At 38.9% G+C, this 24733-nt stretch overlaps 1 protein-coding gene across 1 annotated transcript; it reads right to left on the bottom strand.

Annotated features, from left to right (window-relative positions):
• Positions 1-4707: 4707 nt before the first annotated feature.
• LOC139133157 (N-acetyltaurine hydrolase-like) lies at positions 4708-23538 on the bottom strand. The gene is made up of 7 exons (XM_070699586.1): positions 23257-23538; positions 17323-17485; positions 16390-16574; positions 13758-13913; positions 8887-9051; positions 7593-7810; positions 4708-6617 (listed from the first exon to the last, which is right to left on the bottom strand). The coding sequence occupies exons 1-7, from the start codon at positions 23285-23287 to the stop codon at positions 6483-6485; spliced, it is 1053 nt and encodes a 350-aa protein (XP_070555687.1). The 5' UTR covers positions 23288-23538; the 3' UTR covers positions 4708-6482.
• Positions 23539-24733: the final 1195 nt, after the last annotated feature.

Below are 24733 nucleotides of genomic sequence, written 5' to 3'. Positions count from 1 at the left end.
AGTGAACATCAAAAGCTGGGTTGTTGGGGAGTGGTGGTGATTAACGGTGTTGAGGTGGGTTGTCAAGCGAAAGCCCTTGTATCCGGTCGAGAAACAGCCTGGAATCAAATCGAATAGACTTGAATGTGTCTAGCTCCAACCATGCATGAACAGAAGTGTGTTTGTACCCTGGGGTTTGTGTATATCTCACTCGAAATGACAGCTGAGGTCAAACAATTTAAACTGTGGTCATTATTCCTTTTCTATACATAGCTTCTAATATTTCAACAACGTCGTTGCCAGATATATGATAAGTAGTAACGGATACAACCTGTGTGAGCGTAGCTGGGACAGGTATACAAGCGGTTATAAAAAGCTTCTCATACGATTGAAGCACTTGATTCAATGACCTATACCTTCACAAAATCAATACACAGTGTGTTGCATCCTGTCTGTAATTAATCACATAAGATTAAAATCGGCGCCGTGGAAAGGGTAATCTTTAACGTGATAATTAAGGTAGTATGTGAGTCAAAAGAGACAGACATAAACTTTTTGCTCTTAAGGAATTTTTCAAACATCCTCTTTCAAAATCAAGAATAAAAATAGCGGGTCACCTTGCAAATGTTGGTACTAGAGACAAACATTACTCAATATTCAACGATATTTAAAATTCAAAATGGCCGCCATCCCTGTGTTAACTCTATGGAGAAAAATTAAAAAAAATCGAATTTCGAACAACTAAGCTGGTGAAAAGTTTTCTTTCACCAAGAGCTTTAAAATGAACCCCTATATGTGGTATATCAGGAGAGAATTGTAAAAGTTTGAGAGTCCGAATGTCTGTCCCCGAGGTGCGTTCTACCTTAAGGGTTGAAAATAAGCGAACTCAGGAGAGAAGTATCAAAATCAAAACTAAAGCTTTTAGCTTGCAGCGAAACTCGCGAGTGCGACATAACTGTTTACAAAAGTTTGCTTGTTTCCTCAACTCGACGAAGTTAAATGTATACCGCCCTCTACGTCCATTTTCAAATAGTTGTTTCAACACAAAAATATTTCCATGGAAAACATTCCGTATTTTTATATATATTTCTCAGCTTTAGACCGCAGGAAGTGACGACAAGATCCAATATTTTTGTTATTCTTGTTTTATTTTTGCTTTTTATATGAAAGCATTTTAATGATCAATATCAATTTTGATTACTGTGTCGAGAGACAGAGCTTTTGTAGAATGATGAGGTTCACTATATTGAAGTCTTCGATAAGCGATTCAAGGTAGATCATTTGATATTGGGGTGGGAAGTTTGAGCAATTATTTACCTAATATGGGTACTTTTTTTCAAATTGCTTTTTGAACGCGATTTTTTGTCAAGGAGAGGCACAGCGGTTTTTTTTTTGTAGTGAAACATTTGAACTTTAGCATTTTAACACCAGAATATCACATCAATCTGATCTGATGTCACTCATCACTGCTGCCTATGCTGTTTGAAAACTGTTTTGAAGCCACAAACTTTGGCGACACACTTCCTGGACAGGGTAACTTACATCAAGTGTCTAAGGTCTATACATTGAGCTGCTCATTGAGAGATGGCTTGTGTTTGCATTGCTGTCTACCACTACTTTACATGTATTTGGCAATAAAGTTGGATAGTTTCAGAAAAATGTCATCTTTCAATTGAATATTTGGTATTTGATAATAATGTACATGGGAAATACTTTAAAGGCAAAGAAAAATAAGTTTGTTTCTCATCCTGGCGCATCAATTCAGACCCGCAGCGTCAACTTTTTTCTACTCATGAGGAAATAAAAACATAGGGCCAAAGTCCCTGAAGCTACTATAAACATGGATACAAATTAAGTATTCCTGACTGTATGAAATTATCTCACTAAGGTCATCCTAGGGACCTGTAAACCAAATATTAAAGCTGTCTGACCAGCAGTTTTGAAAAAAAAAAGCGACCCAACAGTTGACAGAGCTCTGCTGTGTTATGTAGAGAATAACTTTTTGTGACACATGTATTGATGAAGAAGGTGGATATCTTTGATAGCTCATTTCAGGATGGCCAGACCAAAAATGGCAAAATTAGCTGCAAAAATACAAAATTGATGATTTCATCATAATTTCAATATATTACATTAAGATAAAGCCTAGGAACCTGTATACCAAATATCAAAGCTATCAGATGAGTAACTTTTGAGAAACAAATATTTTGACCAAAAATGGCAAAAATTGACCCAAAAATACAAAAGTTGAAGATTTCATCAAATTTCAATATATCACACTAAGACAACCCCTAGGAACCTGTATACCAAATATCAAAGGCATCAGACAAGTACTTTTTGAGAAACACATTTTTTGACCAAAAATGGCAAAAATTGCACCAAAAATACAAAATTGCAGATTTCATATTTTCAACAATATCAAAAAATTAAAAAAACAGTTTCTCATAATCATATTTTTCATCTACACAACAAATACCAAATCAGCAAGTACTGCGGTTCTCAAGATATTTGAGTGGACGGATGCCTCACAAACGGACATACATACATACATACATACATACATACATACATACATACATACAGACTGATGGCCGACGCCGGACAGATACACATCCCAATAGCTTCTATAGTCTATAGTAGCTAATGAAGAAAAAATAAACGCAAAAATACGCGACAATAGTGCGTAACACAGTGCTGTATAAAACAGAACTGGTAAACAAAATAACTGACACTAACATTCCATTCAGAACTGTACACATATGTCACTGTCATATTCAACTGTCATAGTTGTGCATTGCTGCACTAAAAGTCAAACCACAGAACTGTTGCTATACAAAAATACTAAAGCAACACTGCTGTGCATTTCTCTCTGCGTGTATTCCTAAGTTGTTTTCATGTTTTTTGCACGTCCTTGCTGGTTGAAGAATATAAAACCAATCAGAAGAAAAAAACCTCGTCACTGCATCATTTTTGCAATATGTCTAGGATGAGGAACAAACTTTTTATTTTTCTTGGCCTAACCCTTTGAGCGCCAAAGTCAATTTTTGTCCCCTTTATAAATTTACCCTGTCGTTTTTTTCAGATTTTTGCCAAAATTTTGATTAAAAAATGTAGCAAATGAAGTGTGATGTCCATTTGGTCAAAAATTATCCAAAAAAACTACAGAAAAATTCATAAAAATTGGTAAAATATTGGTGGGAAAAATTACAGCACTCACAGGGTTAACAGTTTCAGAAAAAGTCATCCTTCAATATACTAGCTTTTATGTATCCTTGAAATTACGATTAAACTATTTTTTTCCTCCTTTTGAATAGTTGAGCTATGAAATGTGCATGTGATACCGGACTTTCAAATGATACAAAAATCTATTGATTTTCACCCAGTTTTCAGACGCAACTGCTTTGACAATTTTTTTTTCACGTTTGGATGGCAACAATTTTTTTCAACCCCCTATCAGATGATGTACCCCCACGTAGTGCTGGTAAGTATCCATACCTTACAATCAACATATGAGATATGAACCACCTTCAAAGAAGAGGAACTGGAGGACTGCCTTCCAAGAAGAAGACCTGTTGTATGTTTTCACTCAGACTACATTTGCTCTTCCCTTTTGAGGTTACAGGAAAACGAAGCATTACACTGAATACATCAGTTTGGGTGATATGTGATACAATATATGTGTCCTCCATTGGCAAGGCACTGGCAAAATTGACATTTTATTCAAAAATCTTTGATTCCTTCCGGGACTGGGAGACCATCATTTGAATCTTTACCCTTCCATGTCTGTCTAGGATTCAAAAATGCCACCAATATCAGAAATCAACTCTCTCTGATATTGTTAAAAGGATTAGCAATATATGCAGTGACACTATGGCAAGGCTTGTGATTAACTACATCAAAAGGAAGAAAGACATGATGCACGCGACTTGAAATCAGGAATGTGATAATCAGGAACAAATCTTATATTTCTGTTTTGCAGAGGATTGTATGTTTTGTTTTATAGTTTTTGTTTGATTTTTTGGTGTGAATAACTTATAATTTGTGTCAGTATAACTATCCTTGCAAATTACGCATGTAAATGTATGCTTATGTATCTGTATAATCTCCTTATATATGAGCTAGGGCCTAGAGGTGTGAAACTGCTATGAAAATTAGCCATTTTTACCCTGCTTGCAGGAATCCCTGAATGATGTCAAAAGGGAATGGGGGGGGGGGTGTATTGTCAGCATTCATATAGGTTGACCTGGTCACCCCTGATTTACTGTACACAGGTCTACACTCACCATTGATAACAATTACGGTTTGGACTAAACCACGGCGATGAACAGAAAACCCAGATGACAATGTGGAAATTGGTTGTGTTATCAGCAGCTATAAGAGAATAGTCAGTTAGTTGATTAATAAGGTGCTTATAGGTTTTATTCATTCTACCATGCATATTTGAAAATGGACAGTTCCGTGTAAATTGAAGAAAATTTGAACTTATTTTTGTATCACACTTTTATTGCCACAAATGTGATGTAAATCCTATATTTACAAGCAAGCAATAAAAATATTATTATTATTATTATTGATGAAAACAAACACTTGCTCTGTTAGCCTACAGCCATTTTCTCAACTGACATGTCCACCAACCTCCCATTGTATTTCATATTAAAATTTGAACCAATTACCATCGGAGTACATCAAAAGTTGTCACAGGGAGAAATAATGTTAAGATGCCTGGTATGGTCTTTGGATAATGTTTATTTGTGATTGGGAAAGGCAAACCTTGAAAAGATGTTGAAAGCAATATGTTGCATCTCTCAGACATGTCGGTTTCATACAAACTCTTTGTATTTGACCTTCTTCTATATTAAGCACGGATTCCACAAAATGGATAAAAAATGCATGAGAGCATTTCTAGAGAAGTTTGCTGTTCAAAGTCCTGGTGATTTACTAGCTCTATGGATCTAACTTTATACACATATCGACTGGCCATCAAGAGAGTCAAAGCCAACATTTCTTGCCCAAGAGCCTGCGAGAGTCGCCAAAAACTGCCTGTTTCACGAGGCTGTTGGCCAAGGACGACAGACAGTTTTGGCCGACTCTCAGGCCACAGGGAGAAGAAAAGAATGCGGTGCTGTCACCCGAATGTGACCAGCCAATGTGTTTCGTAACATCTCTAATTTCTCACCAAAAAAAATCAAGAGGATCCCCAACTGTCATCACTCGTCTTGGCCGCAGAAAGCAGCACATACGGCAATACACTGAAACACGTGTCACATTTCATATATTTTAAAGTTGATTTGTATTGCTTCCTACAGTGTTGATGTGGGTCCTATCAACTCATGTAGTTAAATGGGAAGTTCAGTACAGGACCGTGGGCGCACAATACAGGGATTACTGATGACGCAGCCATTTGCATACACTGGGTGGGAGTTTTTGAATTCTCATTGCATCGCTTTGACCATATGATAAATTTGAATAATCATGATGGGCACTTTTGTAACATATGAAAAGAGGGGTCAAATGGTCATACAGGTCGTACAGGGAACACATTTTGAAATGTATGCGTTCTCCAACAAAAAACGGAACATTTTTCCAGTTTATTTTCGACTCAATTAAGTTTAGTCGCCATATATTCACAGACATAACATGCAAGATTCAATGACAATAAAAGCCTGAAACTTGGCAAAATTATGGGATTCTGGGATCAAACAAGGCACGTCCGATCAGTAGCGTGGCTTTTTTACATTTGCATAGATTAACGAGAATCCGGCTTTTGCAGGGGAAGTTCCTGTTTAAAGGCACTTGTCTAACTCAAATTCATACACTGTTTTCATAGTGTAGAACAGCAGGAACAATTTATCTGCATTATCTGATAAAGGCAAAAATACTGGGGTTTTTGATCAGCCCATACCCTGCCAAGTTCATATTTCGATCACATCAGGTCTCTGGCAGCCCCTTGCTGGCTATACCCACTGTGGTTGCATGGATGTAGCCTGGATCAGCACAAGCTAGCCTAGCCTGCTCAGCAAGGCTCTGCCATGAAGCCCCACTGAGTCAGATTGCACCAGTCACAGTGTGTAGCCAGCCAGGGGCCTGTAAGAGTCTACCAGTACGGCCACAATAACATTTCCTATACATTGCATTTTAAAAGACTTGAATTTTTGAGGGCCCCTGAAAATAGAGATACTGTAAAACATGACTTTTAATGACTCGACCCATCATAACATATACCAAGTAGGAGAAAATGCATAAATTGTTTGGCATAATACCATTTTTCACTTTATTTTTTTTCTTACACATTTTTTACCATTTTTTCCAGATAAAAAAAGGCACCTGCGAGACCAGGGTCTCATGTCCTTGTGACCTGATTAATTGTAGTCAAAAATACATGATTGGAAGTTTTCAGCCTCCTGCTCTACGTCTAACGTCATTGTCCCTCGTTGATGAAAATAATTAGCGCCCTACCACCAAATGTATATATTTTGTATCTCTTTTGAACATATGTTTCATTATTATTTGAAGGTCAACCATTTCTTGGGGTTTTCGATGAGTATCTTGTCGACTTGCTCCTGCGAGATTCCTCGTTTCAGCATCTTTGGGACAACGTTGAGCAAGATGTGGGAATAGCCATGGCCTCCATACTTCATCTGTTGACAGATAAAAAATATAAATCATTTGAGAATCATCGGCCCTCTTTTTCTGCTACACAAGAAAAACTGTCATATTATTCATTGTCAAACGAGACATATGTCTTCTTTTGTCCCTGAAAAATAACGGCATGTGGTTGTGGATAATTCTCTAAAACCATCTGTCAAGAATTGCACGCAAAATCACAGATATTTCACCAAAAAAATCCAGCAATTGTGCAGAATATGACAGCTGCAGTCAAAACTTAATACAGTGAAATTGGATTGCATGTGCACAGATAATTATTGTAAACGAAATAAAGGCATAACTCCCCATACATTACGGGAAGGCTCCATCAACTTAGGAATACCCTACTTCCCTAGAGGATCAATTTCACAGGCCTGCCTTTCCTACAATGGCACTACGATGGCACCAGCTGGATTAGATAAACATAACAATGGAACATTCACACCTTGGGGATTAAAAGTCTTCTGTTTGTCACCTGAGTTGCTCAGGCAAGGACTCGGGTTTCGGGTACCATGCAAGTTAATGCAGTCATCCTAATGAAGTGCAATACCCTTCCCGATAATATTCTTAAATTACATGTCTTTTGTGGAATATTCAGTACATTATGCTCTATATTGGATTCACAAACTGAGAGTCACTTAAAATTCAAGGACTTTTCAGCAATTTTCAAGGACTTCTTGAGATCCAACATGCCGTTTCCAAGATATCATTTTTACAACATATAAATTTTTGAAAAAATAATTTTACATATCATTCATACAAAATCATGACCAATCATACTGTGGGTAGCTAATTCTTGGGGAATTGTCAGGGTTTAATTTCACTTTCGAGGACTTTCCTGGAGGCTTAAAATTTATGGACTTTCATGGATTTACAATGAGCATACTATGTTACTGAGGGATATCATATGTTTTTTATTTAAGAAGGCCATCTTCCAATATGTGTGCATCCATATCAGTCCCACTTACCAATCTGTGCTTGGTATGCACATCATGCGCAATGACAACTTTGTCATTGTAACCTTCTTCAATCAAGAATTTGATGTACTGAATCCTCTGGGCATCACTGGGCATGTCCACGTCGTGGTTCATTTGGTAGTGAGAGGTTTCGATGCCGAACAAGTCAAACTCTAGGTAGCTACCCTGTTTGGCAAACTCTGCCAAAGTCTCCTTGTCGAAGATTGTTCCTGATGGAAGAAAATGCATCAATTATCAATTTAATGACATCTGTCTGTTGATGGCTAGGTGACCATCTAAGGAACTAAGGAAAAAGCGGCTTCTACATACGTAGGCTGAAAGATCCCCGGCTTGAGGGCGCTCTATGCTCCCAGTCAATACAGGGAAGGCAACTCCACACATGATTCATATCTTGGTTGTTTGCATTTAGTGTATTTTGTCAGTGTATTTTATGTTTTGCTGTCTTGTGTATAGAACTGATGAGGCAAGTAAGAGGGGGAAGCGTAGAGAGCGCCCTCACTCAAGTGATGGATCGTTCAATCCACTACATACAGATGTGGGCTTTCTGTACACCGGTGCATCTGTCCATGTGCTTTTGGCAAAGTGGCAATCTGCATGGTTGATATGGTGACAAGATCTTGGTAATACTGTAGCTATTCAGAATATAATAAGTCTATAACAAATAACATTTCATTTCTGGGGAAAAAAATAGTAACTCACTTAAACACAAAAAAAATCAAAACAGAATGCAGGCACCGGAGTTTTCACAGAGTAAAATCTGTGAAGAGGTGTCATGGTGACCTCTAACAACAGCCTTGTACATACTTTAGAATACTTTAGAGAGTCTGGACCAATATATATATATATATATATATATATATATATATATATATATATATATATATATATATATATATATATATATATATATATATATATATATATATATATATATATATATATATATATATATATATATATATATATATATTGAGAGAGAGAGAGAGAGAGACCTACACACACATTCCACACACACACACACACATATATATATATTAAAAGGACTTTCAAGGACTTTTTCAGCAATGTTCAAGAACTGTTAGATCAAAAATACCATTTTCTAGATATTTTTACAATACCTCAGCTGATAACGTTTCTATCGTACACTGGTGATCACGATACTTAAACTTGGCCACAGGAGGCCTATAACTGGCAAAGCGAGGGGATTTCTACACTAAGGTCTCTTGCAAAGGAAAGAAACAAGGTACACTTTGGAAGAGCTAGAAAGCAGAGATGAAACACTCACTGTCCAAATGAGACATGACAGTCTTGGTGGTATCACCGCCGGCCTCTCCCAGTATTCTGAGAATATCCGTCGGTGCAATGGGGTTTCTGCCAGGGTGGATTATCACTGGACAACCAGTGGCTGCCTGGGCTGCCGCACTGGCCTGCAGTACTTTCTTCTCATTGGCTAAAGAAAGAAAGACAAACTAATGAGCATATTATGAATCTCACCAGAAGGGATCTAAAGTGTCTAATTGGCTAATTAGAAAAATAGCATGTTAAATTCTTACTGCAATTTCATCAGAATGGCCTAGCTGTGGAAATGAGGTATGTGTTATTTTCAACAGTGGGATAGCATGTACCATTCATACTAATTTCATCAGAATGAACAAGCCCTATAAAACGATGTATGTTACCTTCAACAGCTTTTCTTGGCAATTACAATAATTGCTAGACTTGGTTCAAGTCGGTGAATTTTAAAAAAATAAAAGCATTTATGATAGTTTCTCTTGTGTCTCTCCTATTTCGTACAAACCTATAAGGAATTTGGCAGCTCACGCCAGGTTTTCCCAGCGATTGAATGCATCACGTTTGAGTCTGCGCAGTAGTGAGTTAGTTTCTGCCGGATTCACCGACTTGGACTTCTTGCAAAGTACAGGCGGTGAGACGGACTGTGTACACAGTGACGTAGAGCAAATACAAAATGATTGACAGCCCCCGCCGTTATTCTGGCCAATAAGAAGAACGCATGCTAATAAACCTCTGCATGCATTAAAAAGTTTGTTGTCATCTCCGTGCAAAGCTAGACATCGAGTACGTTTTATATCTGGGCGAATAATGGCATCAAGTTCGTACATCAACCGCGTTTTACAACTGATCGGTCGACCATCGCTAATCATGCGAGATTACCAAAGAAAGCTTGTTGAGAGTTACATTGAGGGAAAAGATGTGTTCGTCTGCGCACCAACCCACAGCGGAAAATCACTGACATACGAAGTCGCCCCACATTGTTTTGATTTCCATCGCTTTGGGCACGTAAGAGAACAGGCTACAACTGTAAGGACGGTGTCTTTTTCAATCCTTGAATAACCGGCGACGATTTTCGCATTTTGCAACATGGGCCTCACAAACAACACAGATATTTTCACGCGTTTTCGGTGATACAACAGAGGTCGTGCTGACTTTTGTGGGAGTGATCGCACTCGACATTTTGTCAACAGCGCCATGTGAGTTTTATGCATGTCCCGTTTGGGTCAATTGGTAACTCCTCCCTATGTGTAAAATTTAGTGATGTCATCTTATGAATAATATATGCAGTCAGAGTAAAGAAAACATCATCTCATGAATAATTTATAGCAACGCATATCGTGCAAGAAAGCCAAGTCTGTGATTCCGGGTGAAACGCCGCTGTATAGCGTTCACTCCACTCATCGCGTCCACTCACGCGCGTTACACATGAAAGCAGAATACAAATCATTGCGTTCACTCTACTCAAACATTCACAAATCACAGACTTGAACCAAGTCTAAATAATTGCTACAAATGCTAGATAAATATACTATCATGCTTTACCTTGAACATAAAAGTTTTTCACACAAGAAATTTACCAAGTTAATGCTATGTTTTTTTCTTGTCTGCCCATTTCATACAACATGCTAATATTAAGTCCATGAAGCATGCTGAATTACAATAGCTTTAATTTGTTCATTTTCGCAGTTGGAAATTGAAAATCGGATAAAATCTCACAAGCATGTTTTAAAGAATACGGTGGAAAACGATACTCCAGTATCACACTTTTTCTGGTATTATCTGTATTGTTTGACAATTTGTTCATTTTTAGGGTATTTTTACTTCTTTTGTAGAGTAGTACAAAGGTTGCGATAAAAATATATCCTCTCCAGACTTTATAGGGCTAGCAGTGTAACTTTTGATTTTTTTTCACTATTTTTGTTTGGTATGTCAACTGCAAGTTCTTGGTCTACTCCAAAAAGGATGTTGAAACAAACCTAGTATTTTGCTTGTCAACACATAGTGTCCATACGTCACATATGCACCGTCATTGTTTACGTTTCAATGTGAATTCTAGTCCTGATCGGAATTCACTTCGCAAGTGAGTTAAGGCAGTTGGGTCGAGACCAAATTTCAAGCTGAATTTCATTTCTCAAAAACTACTGGTCATATTTTGATGAAATTTGGTACACATACGTAATTTTGATAGCTCTTTCAGTTTATGTCATTTAAATTTGCATAAAAGGTGTCACGTGATCTTTATACTGACATTTACCCGCCAAAATGGACTATATTATGTATCAGCATATTTCATCTTGTAAACAACGTTTAAACTTTATTTTTTTCGCTAAATGATATTAGAGTAGAGTCAAGTCAATGGACTAATATACTTTACCAAGGAAAAAATCAATTCTTATTTGAATTTCGGTAATTTTTTTAAAGGAAACGTTACCAAATTATACATGTTAAAGGTATGGTTGTAAAGATCTTTTAAGCCTTAGTTTGAGGATAGCAAAATTTCTGAAAAATAGGGTGCTCTACAAGTTGAAATTTTCGAAAGAAATTTTGTCGCTGTGTACGCGATCGGGCCATCTTGCAAGCCATCCAAAGGTCATGACTCCGTCGCCTACTCACAGTATTACCGAAACGATTTGTAATTGTAGATTGGAAAGTGGCTTCACACATCATTCAGCTTGTCTTGTATGTGCTTTACTGTGTTTTGTGTCTGTGTTGGGTAAGGTTGTTAGTGTGAAAATTGAATAATTGGTTGTTAACTTAAAATAAGCATGGTGAGACGTGGAAGTTTGTCTCAGACCACCTTGACCTTTTGACCCCATGTTTCGTAACCGGTTCGTTCCTCAGTCGCTTATAGAAACATGGAGGTACCAACTGTCTCTCCATGATATATCTCTTTCTTAATTTTATATTGTATCTATGTTGTTGATCTCTTGATCTCTAGAATACTTATGTTTGGATCGTTTTGTGTCCGACTCTGTTCGTTAACGTTTGTCGCCTTGTTTCTTATGCCGTGGACTTTGGCCTTTATCAGTGTATCGCTGTATGCGATGATCGGTTGTTTGGTGAATAAATTCGCGAATGTTTCGTCCTTTTCTGTATGTTCCAAGTTTCCACACAGTGCTTATTGACTATATTTTGTTGTGAACAATAGTGACTGCTTTATCAATTCGTTTGCTCACTGGTGTTCTAGTTGCGAACTTCGTTTGTGATGTGATGTAGCTTTCCTGTTGTTATTTCACGTATGCACAGTGTTGTTTTATAAATATTCATGAGCCCTAATGCATATTCATGATAACGTTTGACGCCTATGCCTTAACCTACTTGCGTTGTCAACAATAGCAACGCAATTTAAACATGTACAGGCTGAGTTGACAAGTTGAATACTGTGTATCTCAACATGCTTCAGAAAGTAGCTCAAAAAACTGTAGAAGTTACAGCTATTCGCCCTTTGAGGAGGCCTGTGCTGTTTATTTCATACACCTTTTCATGGCCATGGTTTGGCCGAACCCCATATTGTTATCAATTGTGACCGTGGACTAGACTTGGTTCAAGTCTGTGATTTGTGAATGTTTGAGTGGAGTGAAGGCAATGATTTGTATTTTGCTTTCATGTGAAACGCGCGCGTGAGTGGACGTGATGAGTAGGGTGGACACGATGAGTGGAGTGAACGCTATACAGCGGAGTTTCACCCGGAATCACAGACTTGGCTTTCTTGCACGATCTGCGTTGCTATAAATTATTCATGAGATGACGTTTTCTGTACTCATATATTATTCATAAGATGACATCACTAAATTTTACACATTGGGAGGAGTTACCAATTGACCCAAACGAGACGTGCATAAAACTCACATGGCGTTGTTGACAAAATGTCGAGTGCGATCACTCCCACAAAAGTCAGCACGACCTCTGTTGTATCACCGAAAACGCGTGAAAATATCTGTGTTGTTTGTGAGGCCCATGTTGCAAAATGCGAAAATCGTCGCCGGTTATTCAAGGATTGAAAAAGACACCGTCCTTACAGTTGTAGCCTGTTCTCTTACGTGCCCAAAGCGATGGAAATCAAAACAATGTGGGGCGACTTCGTATGTGGGTTGGTGCGCAGACGAACACATCTTTTCCCTCAATGTAACTCTCAACAAGCTTTCTTTGGTAATCTCGCATGATTAGCGATGGTGGACCGATCATTAGTAAACCGCGGTTGATGTACGAACTTGATGCCATTATTCGCCCAGATATAAAACGTACTCGATGTCTAGCTTTGCACGGAGATGACAACAAACTTTTTAATGCATGCAGAGGTTTATTAGCATGCGTTCTTCTTATTGGCCAGAATAACGGCGGGGCTGTCAATCATTTTGTATTTGCTCTACGTCACTGTGTACACAGTCCGTCTCACCGCCTGTAGTCTTTGCAAGAAGTCCAAGTCGGTGAATCCGGCAGAAACTAACTCACTACTGCGCAGACTCAAACGTGACGCATTCAATCGCTGGGAAAACCTGGCGTGAGCTGCCAAATTCCGGATAGGTTTGTACGAAATAGGAGAGACACAAGAGAAACTATTATAAATGATTTTATTTTTTTTTAAATTCACCGACTTGAACCAAGTCTAACCGTGGACCTGTTTACAAAGCATTAGGGTGAATAGATTAAATCATAGTTTGGTACAGATAGCAGCAACTGCTTTCCTTTATTCACCCAAACTTGTGTATCAGTTATCTATTTTGGTATCACAGAAGTCAACACAAAAGGGCGCTGTTTTTGAAAATATATGGCACATATTTCATTTTGTTTTTTCAAAAAAAAATATTTCATTTGTTTATTCCTGCCTTGACCATGGAGATTGCCTATGCCTTTTTTTCTCACCTTGAAGCGGCCAAGAGCAGCCAATTTCACCGATGACACCACACTTGATGTCTGTACCATCAGCACCTTTCTCAATATCGTTGACCATGAACTGTGTCAATTCTTCAATACTCATGGTGTTCATTTCAGGTGGATGACAAGCACCAACGTAATAACCTGTGTGGGGGAATAGTTTCCGTGACATTTCACTATAGACACTCCGGGACATGAAATGACATTTCACTATAGACACCAGGACATGATGAAATGATATTTCACTATAGACACGAAATGACATTTCACTATAGACATGAAATGACATTTCACATAGACACTGGGACATGAAATGACATTTCACTATGGACACCGGGACATGAAATGACATTTCACTATGGACACCGGGACATGACATTTCACTATGGACACCGGGACATGAAATGACATTTCACTATAGACATGAAATGACATTTCACTGTAGACACTGGGACATGAAATGACATTTCACTATAGACACCGGGACATGAAATGACATTTCACTATGGACACCGGGACATGAAATGACATTTCACTATAGACACCAGGACATGAAATGACATTTCACTATAGACACCGGGACATGACATTTCACTATGGACACCGGGACATGACATTTCACTATGGACACCCGGACATGAAATGACATTTCACTATAGACATGAAATGACATTTCACTGTAGACACCGGGACATGAAATGACATTTCACTATAGACACTGGGACATGACATTTCACTATGGACATCAGGACATGAAATGACATTTCACTATAGACACCAGGACATGAAATGACATTTCACTATAGACACTGGGACATGAAATGACATTTCACTATGGACACCGGGACATGAAATGACATTTCACTATAGACACCGGGACATGAAATGACATTTCACTATAGACACCGGGACATGAAATGACATTTCACTATAGACACCGGGACATGAAATGACATTTCACTATAGACACTGGGACATGAAATGACATTTCACTTTGGACACCGGGACATGAAATGACATTTCACTATAGACACCGGGACATGAAATGACATTTCACTATGGACACCAGGACATGAAATGACATTTCACTATAGATACCGGCACATGAAATGACATTTCACTATAGACACTGGGACATGAAATGACATTTCACTATACACACTGGGACATGAAATGACATTTCACTGTAAACACCGGCCAGGACATGAAATGACATTTCACTTTGGACACAGGGACATGAAATGATAGACACCGTGACATGAAATAACATTTCACTATAGACACTGGGACACGAAATCTTTGTCTCCTCGATTCAACCAGACAATTTTTCTTTCAAGGAAAGTGTAGCAATATCGATCAGTATCAATGTTTCCACACTCAAAGTCATTTACAATTCCAGGACTTTTTCAGTAATTTTCATACAGTAATTAACATCTAATGAATAATTGTTGGAAGCAACTGCATGATGATGGAAGACAACAGCAGCAAAGTACCAACAACCTGCACCACAGTAAAAGAGATTTTCCACAAAGCATGGCAAGCTGATTGGTTTTTCTAGTTCCTTGGTATAAGGTCATCCCAGTGTTGCCAACGGAAATCGCTGATGTCTAATACAGTGGAGGTAAACTTTAACACATACACACTTACTGTATCGTATAAATCAATATTACTTTAGTATTATAAACCCTTTGAGTGCTGTAATTTTTCCCACCAAAAATTATTTTAACAATTTTTATGAATTTTTCTGTTATTCTCTTGATAATTTTGGACCAAATGGACACCACTTTACATCGCCTGCAGTTTTTGGTCAAAATTGTTGGAAAAATCTAAAAACAATGTTTGGGTTACATTTTATAAAGGCATCAAAAATTGATGTTGGCCCTAAAAAGCCAACTATATCATCCAACAGTCAAAAGCTGTATTATGTAGTGAGGTACCAATCAAATACACTCCAATGAAGCAAAGAGAAGGAAACTGCCTTGTTCAAGGGCACACCACCATGCTCGAGTTTTGACATCACCATCTTCTGATAGTGAGCTTGTTACTCTGGCCTTACGTTGTACCTGGGACTCAAACTAACCATACTTTTGATGGCAAGTCTAGTACTAGGAAAAGATGCTGCCCTTATGCATCTCATTTTTTCAAAAAAAAAGACAAAGATCATCATTATGTCGTGTCCTTGTCCATTTAGCATGGCTCTATTGATACAACTGTGCAGCTGTGATACATGGAGTCACCATGGTGATGGAGGGGTTTATAATTATTAACCCTTTGGGTGCCAAAGGCAATTTTTGTCGCCTTTAAACCTCATTCAATTTTTTTCAGACTTTTGTCAAAATTTTGATAAAAAACTTTAGCCAATGAAATATGGAGTCCATTTGGTTCAAAATTATCAAAAATTTTATAAAAATTCATAAAAATTGGTAAAATTTTGCACTAAAATTTTGGTGGGAAAAATTACAGCGCTCAAAGGATTAAAAACCATGTATCACAGCAGAACATAAGAGAACATAAAAACTCACAAGCAAATGAATGATTTCAGCTTTTGTTTTGAACAAGAATTTAAGAACTCTCTCATAAAAGCAAAAACAACATAAGCATAAAAATATGGACAACAAACCTGTCCCTTGAATAATGTTCACTCCAGATGCCTCAGCGTACATTTTTGACTTTTTGATATCTCTATCAATGCCTAGGATTGTGTTCTCAACCAAACTGCATCCTCCGTTCTTCTTATAGAACTTCAATTCCTCTATCAAAGTCTCATCTTCGTCATCTAGTAGCAAGTTGGGTCTGTTGCTGTATCTGTCAGGATCAACAGAAATTACCAAAGATGCAGAAACAAGTGATCGGAAAATTATTTTCTTTATGATAGAATGTCTCGGGGACAAATGTTTGATTCTCAAACTTTCACAATTCTGTTTTTTGCTGCCATTTACAGGGACTCATTGTGAAGGTCCAGAACAATTGCACCTCTGATTGGTTTATTTTTAACACTGAAATTAGCATGGCATATGCCTAATATACATATTTTATTGGATTCTCCAGCCATTAATATTAACAGTTGGCTTTGTAGCAAAGACTCTTGCACCAGCGGAATGACAAACTGGATGAGAGGACACACTACTCTGACCTGGGCCATGCATGGCTATACCGGTAAAATCAGGGGGTGCTAAGACCTTACAGTACAGCAATTTTTTTCATGCAATTTCTATGCAAAATGTCAGAATTAGCACATTCAGAACACAGGATTTAACCTGATGCTAGTTTTGAAAATCACAAATTTTAAATATCTGTGTTGATATGCTTGTATACTTGACGATTCCTTGGGTATGAGGGCACTTCAATGCCCTCTTTAGTCTCACTCAAAGAAGAGGTGAAAGGCAGGTGAAAGGTGGAAGCCAGCATTGGAGCGCCCTCATACGACCAATCTTCCGGTTCACTTTGTTTGGACAGTTCTCACAAGACTGATCAAATGATTATAATTACGCCAGAAAAAGTTGCACAGAAATAGTAGCGGAACATAAAGGCAACCATTATCACTAAAACTTACGGATTCTGACGAATCCAGCCGATGGTGTCCAGTTTAAGCGGGATGTGAGTCTTCTCCATATCGGCCTCTCTTTCAGCTGGTACATAGGACACATTGAAGGTCATGTGCAAATGTTCATGGGTCATGGTGATGCCTAAGTCACTGGGATCCATAAGCCCACACACTGGAAGAGCAAATTGCCACCAGATATTGACAAAGTAAGTACGCATGAATGCACAATGCACAAAGTTCATTGCATCATATGAGAAATGCATGAGGGCAGAAAAGCTAGAACGCAGCACTATACTCCTCAAAGGATAGTAATACAACCTTCAATTACACATACTGTACAAAAGATCTTGATATCAGAATGATATGTCCCTTGCCCCAGTCAGCTTGAAAGGCAGTCACACCACTGCAAAGGACTGTTTAATCATAGTTCTCGAGGGTCTATGGTTTAACGTAAGGTAGAACGCGCCTCGGGGACAGATATTTAGATGCCCAAATTTCTACAATTCTTTTCTGATCTACCACTTGCGGGGTCTCATTTTAAAGCTCTAGGAGAAAAAAACTTTCCTTGTCTTAGTTTTTCGAAAATCCAATATTTTATTTTTCCCCATAAAGTTAACACAGGGATGGCAGCCACTTTGAATTTAAAATATCGCAAAATGTTGGGCAATTTGTTTCGCTCCTTCCAAATGTTGCATGGTGACGCCAGATTTTTAGATTTAGGAAGAGAATGGTTAAAAATTTCATTATGGAAAGTTTGAGGAAAAGTTGAAGTCTTTTGCTTTCGAGGCACAATACTACCTTAGGGTGAATGTATTTCATTCGTTTCTTCGCTTCGATAAAGTGTGTATGTGCGATGTATGATAGTGAGCATGCGTGCGTGAGTGCTTCACGAACTCTACAACGTGTTGAGCGGTCTCAGTCAGAAAAATGTAACAACTTAGCCGGCTATTGAACCACTCTTTTTTGGGAGTGGAGATTTAGCCGAGTGGTTCTGTCTGTGGCCTCTCAGCTAGGCGACTGATGCCGTATGTTGTGGGTTTGAATCCGATTGAAAACTATCCGTATTTTCTACCCTGGGTTGGTTACACTGCTGGTGGACAGAATTGTCCCCGAGGTTATCGTTCGCCCAGTTAAAGCGATGAAATTCGTTTCTTCGCTTTGATAAAGTGTGTATGTGCGATGTATGATAGTGAGCATGCGTGCGTGAGTGCTTCACGAACTCTACAACGTGTTGAGCGGTCTCAGTCAGAAAAATGTAACAACTTAGCCGGCTATTGAACCACTCTTTTTTGGGAGTGGAGATTTAGCCGAGTGGTTCTGTCTGTGGCCTCTCAGCTAGGCGACTGATGCCGTATGTTGTGGGTTTGAATCCGATTGAAAACTATCTGTATTCTCATGTACAAACTTCACATCACACTGTACAATTGAGTACAGGTTGCTGTAGACAATGGATAATGATGATCAGTGCATATTAGCAAATTAAAATAGTAAAATATATCAGGCCAGATACGAAGACCCAGTGACTGAGCATTTCAAGATTACCGGTGCAGGGGACACTTAACACGTACCATAATAAGGCTACTAGGTCTGATTCAGTTCTGGTTGCTGGAATGATAATCATGAGGTTTATACAGGTAGAGAGTGTACGTTGGGAGAGAGTTGCATCGGGTCAAATAACAATGTAGGGTCCTTGTTGTGTTTCTCATGACATCGACATTAAATAATTTGAAACAACAACACAAAAGTTAATAATGTTCTTTGAATTTACAGCACGACTACTTTAACCCTTTTCCTACTAGACAGTTCACTTCCCCATCAGCAAACTCAGTGAAAAGCAGTATCGAGCCAAAACCATATGTATTTCCACCAATTTGGCTTCATATGTTACAACGTCAGCTATAGTAGACTATGATACAGTATCTGTGATTTCAGGGGTCTTCAATTTATGTTCAATTTTTTGGGGTTAAAATGCACCAAATAGGATACACTCCCGGTGCGTCACTAGTTTTAATGATCTTGACCTGATGGCAAAATATGAACTTGGCAGAAAAATGGGGTAAACATAAACAACAATAAAAACAACAACAACCAGATTACTGGGTCGCCCCTGTTAAAATAGCAATGGTTACAATTTGCTGAAAATCGGTGTCACTGCCCAATGATTCATTAATTTATTTATATCCCATAGTCTGGTAAACTAATAATGTACAATCGAAAATGATATTCAGAAATAGTCCAATTATAATCAGTATCATTAAAAATAAATTGATAATTTACCAGCAAGGTCAAAGACTCAAATCGAAAATAGCAATGCAAATTGCAATACACTCACGATACTATAGGGTCATCCTGAACCACTGCAATAGTGGTAGTTAATAGTGCCAGGTGTCCGGAATGGGTAGGCCTATAAGGCGCGTGGGGGTTTGGTGTACCACCATTGGCAATTCCCAGCGCCTGTGTGCAGGTATAACCTGCTACCATGCGCATGGCACACATGGCAAGATCGATCCAGACTGACAACTTTAGGGAAACCTCTTCCACAAGCCCCTCTCATCTCCCACTTATCCCATCCCGGGGGTCTGATCACAGTCCCTCGTGGGCTATTCAGCTCCGGGACTATTCACCCCATAGACGAGTGTACAGAAGCGAGAAACAACCCAAGTCTGGAAACAGAATGGCTATAAAAACCGCGCCATGTCACATTCCGTGTCCGATTTCACTGTGAAAATTAGCAAGTTCATCTACCATGCAACCGTCGATCGTTCCCTATCATTCTAAAAGTTCATACCTGATACTTTATTCAATAACGCTCGTTTCGTGTGATTTTCGGTCGAATTCGACGGACACCTCGCCAAAACCTGGGGGTGAGCAACATTCCGGTCACCTCTTGGGTACCTCCACTTTACTGACGTTGGCGCCGCCTACCCATGAGGGATGACTGGAATTTGCTCACACTTATGTTTTGGCCAGGTGTCTCTCGAACTCGGCCGAAAATCACAGGAAATGAGCATTTTGTAAGCAGATGAAGTATCAGGTATGAATTTTCGTGTGATTTTCGGCCGAGTTCAGAAGACACGTCGCCAAAACATAAGGCATGAACAACCTTCCAGTCACCCCTCATGGGGACGCGGCGCTAAAGCTGTGCTCTCGCTGTCGCTCGTAACTTTCGTAAATTACGAACAAAAATGAAAATTTACGAAAAAAAATGAATGCCCGATCGGCCATTTACGAACGATTTTGTTATTTTTGAAGCCTGATTTTCGGTCAAGATTGTGAATTCCGGGGAAATACTGTCATATCTCGTCTTTCAAAACCTACGCTGCCCCTATCATCGGCGCATCGACACATGGTGATAGCTGGCTTTGGACTTTGACCTGTGATAACATGAGCATGCGCGAAAAGGTTTCAAGATCCCCGGGTCTTGTAATCTCATAGTGGTGTGTCATGCACCCCATTACGGTAGTTTCGAGACACCCAAACACTCACATGCTGTCAACTTTCCGAATGGACTGTTGACGCGGATCGAGGGAAGCGGGCAGTTACAAATACTTTGGATTGATAGTATCCAGTTGGGAAAGAAAGTTGGGCATAAAAACGCAACTGATATGAAAAAAATACGAAACAATGAAACCGCCGAGCTAGAAGAGATCAAGATTAAGAACAGTCAGCCTGAAAGACAGTCGAACTACAGCAGAACTGCAGTCCGGACCGCGCATGGTTGAACATGTACTGCAAAGTGTTTTTCTGTGCATGGAGGTGGAAGCGAGCCGGAAATCTTAGATGTCATAGATTTGTCATTTGACGATCTGCAAATTGAATTTTTCAGTCAGCTTGCCAATTTTAATAGGTTTCCTTCAAAATATTTTACAAGAAACTGTCTCAGCAAATGTTATGAATACTGATAGTTTTCTATGATCCAGAGAAAATGCTGTGCACAGTCTAGTCCCATGACAAAAAGTTTATCCAGACAAAAAAATAAATGACGATCATCTGCAGCGTTTTAAAAGTGTAACTGTCTCTAAGAAAACATTAGCAGGATCACCAGTCTCAGTTTGCGTACTTAAATTTGATTGAGATGAGACAAAATTTGTGCGAAACTACAGACTGCCAAATGTTCTGATCAGTGGTTGTTTAAAAAGAATTTTAGAGATGAACATGGCATAATGACTGCAGCTATAGAGGCACCACCTAGTACCTATGGATGACATGCATACTTTCAAAGTAACAGAGCTTTCCAAATATGAAAAACAGGGGACAGATTTTCTAGCATCTAAAACTTGTGCAAACACTGATAATATTTGATAATATTAATGACCGCTTCATAAATTAATATATATAATCATCAACCACTGACTACACACACAAAGGGAGTTATGATTTGTGTCACAATATACTTGAATATGTTATGTTGCATAATAAAGATAGAGTAATTGAATAACATTCATTGGCCGTTGACCAAAATTACACACTTTATTGAAACAAGGAAGAAATTTCAATGTTACAAGCATTCATGACCCATGATGTACTGTGTTATTCAATAAATCTTTTGAAAATGCCTATCAAAATATGAGTGTTCATTGTCAAAAAAACTAAAAAGGGATTTTTCATTTTCTTTGTCTATAATGAAATCATTCATCATTTCTATCCCCTTAAATATTATTGAGTACCAGAAGTGCTTGTTGAAAGTTGGTGGGTTCAGAATAACATAATTTGTGCTTACTAATATTTTTTGAACCCAATTCGTAAATTTACTAACGATTTCGAAAGGCCAGGAGAGCACAGGAATATGTTATGTTTGTGTAATAAAGATAGAGTAATTGAATAACATTCATTGGCCGTTGACCAAAATTACACACTTTATTGAACCAAGGAAGAAATTTCAATGTTACAAGCATTCATGACCCATGATGTACTGTGTTATTCAATAAATCTTTTGAAAATGCGTATCAAAATATGAGTGTTCATTGTCAAAAAAACTAAAAAGGGATTTTTCATTTTCTTTTGTCTATAATGAAATCATTCATCATTTCTATCCCCTTTAAATATTTATTGAGTACCAGAAGTGCTTGTTGAAAGTTGGTGGGTTCAGAATAACATAATTTGTGCTTACTAATATTTTTTGAACCCAATTCGTAAATTTACTAACGATTTCGAAAGGCCAGGGAGAGCACAGTAAAGTCAGTAAAGTGGAGGTGCCCAACGTCCACTGTGAGGTGACCGGAATGTTGCTCACGCTTATGTTTTAGCGACGTGTCCGTCGAATTCGGCCGAAAATCACAAGAAACGAGCGTTTTTGAAGCAAATTAAGTACCAGGTATGAATTTTGAGAATGATAGGGAACGATCGACGGTTACATGATAGATGAACTTGCTAATTTTCACAGTGAAATCGGACACGGAATGTGACATGGCGTGGTTTTTATGGCCATTCTGTTTCCAGACTTGGGTTGTTTCTCGCTTCTGTACACTCGTCTATGGGGCGAATAGTCCTAGAGCTGAATAGCCCACCAAACGACTGTGGTCTGATCACTACTAATGCCAAATGTCTCATGTGGTTGTAGGCGTGACATCGCAGTGAAGCGGTGCTGAGGCTTGTCGCTCGCGCTCGGGTCAAGGGTCATCGCCACTGGTTGTGCGGCGATGACTCTTGACCCGTGAGCGACCGATAAGCCACATCACACACAGCATGCACTGCTAGCGCTGCGCGCTGGGATAATGTGGTGGTTGTGTCTATCGTTTCTCCAATTTGCCCCGCCCCGTCATGTGTGACGGACGGACGGAGCATTAAACATAAAGGTGTGCAAATCCAGATTCAAGGACCACAGTTTGCATTCCACCACGGCCTGATTTAATACCGCAAACCGACCTGACGATGTCGACCCAGTATTACCATGCTGAAAATACTAACAGACCCTGTTACCCTGTTGTTTTATGTGTTGTTTACCTGTTTGTATTTTGCCGCTTCTCTCGGTCATATTTGCAAATGCTGTTCGACTTCTATGAATGACGGTGACAAATTGCAACCGCTGCGCTACTCAAACGCTTCTCCCGAAGACGTTACAATGAGAGACTGCCACCAATATCAAGGTCAGCGCCCTGAGAATTCGGCAAAGCTATAGACTGGTCTTGAGGAACAGCGATTCTATTGCTAACGCCGGATTGCTACACACACCTCCGCTCAGCGTTCACCATGCCACGCTATGCACACGGTACATGAATGACCCAAGCGACATCGACACAAATTTAGCGCACGAGTCGACTTCCGGCGTACGCAGGGGGTGTCCACTATAGGCCTAACCATAGACCCGCATAGACCCCAGAGCGAGATGGTCTAACCAGTGAATCGTAAGTCAACGTTAACGGTTTAATCCAAATGAGAATCGCGGTTCGTCGCTACTCTCGTTTCCAGAAAAAAAAGTTCTTTGCTGCGAGTTTTGACAGCATCATTCTGCAGAAGGCCTGTGACTTAAATTTTTGTCCAACATATTTTTACATATTTTGGTCATAATTAGAGACAAGAAAATGGACAGGAAAAATATCAAGTCACCGAGTGAACGAAATGACGACGGTACATAGCTGCAAAAGTGTTAAAAATTACCCCTTTGCTGAATGCAAACATGATTTCGTTCGTAATCGCTAGACCAAGTTGAGTAACGAAAACTGAAATGTTCTGAATAATTTTGATTTTACACGCTAAAATTCACTATTTTGATATACTGTCAAAATGTTCATGTTTCTCAACAATTGTTATCATTTCGCACACATTGATGATAATTTGCTGAAAAATACATTGATAAAAAATTCGGGGTTACCAGACTTATCTTTTGCGTAATATGACGAAGCATAAGCTTACATCACTTTGCCACCCTCCAAATGGATTTTTCATTTAAGTACGGTGGGCTACCATTGATACTGTACTCGTTTTATTAGCAGCAAATATCACTTTTCAGTCCATAGAGAAGAGAAAAACACTGGTAAAGGCAGCATCTTACAAGTGGTAGCCTACAGCCACAAACTGATGACGTCAAATCGCCGTACACAAACACACGCCTTGTATACTATGGCACTGTGTACTGGTGTATTGTGTACGGCGATTTGAATTGACGTCATCAGTATGTAGCTATATCACTTGTGAAATGGTGCCCTGGAAAATTATTACTTTACTTTGTTTGAATGCCAGTACACAGTTTTCTTTAAAATGTGGAAAGATTACCCATGATGCATCGCAACATGGCATATATTCATGTGAGAAAAGTTGCTTGCAGGGACGTTTTGTGGGTTTTAGGCCACTTTCCAATGGAACCAGTTTGACAGAGCATACACATCACGTATTAACACGTCAGACTGTATCACCCTTCCAGCCTTGCTCTATTTCCATACTCGTCGTTATCTGCTCACAGTTTCTTTGTATTGATGCTTTT

This window comes from Ptychodera flava, chromosome 5 (genome assembly GCF_041260155.1).
Source record: "Ptychodera flava strain L36383 chromosome 5, AS_Pfla_20210202, whole genome shotgun sequence".
NCBI classification, from domain to species: domain Eukaryota; kingdom Metazoa; phylum Hemichordata; class Enteropneusta; family Ptychoderidae; genus Ptychodera; species Ptychodera flava.
Note: the sequence above shows the minus strand (reverse complement) of the source record. Positions and strands in the feature narration are given on the sequence as shown.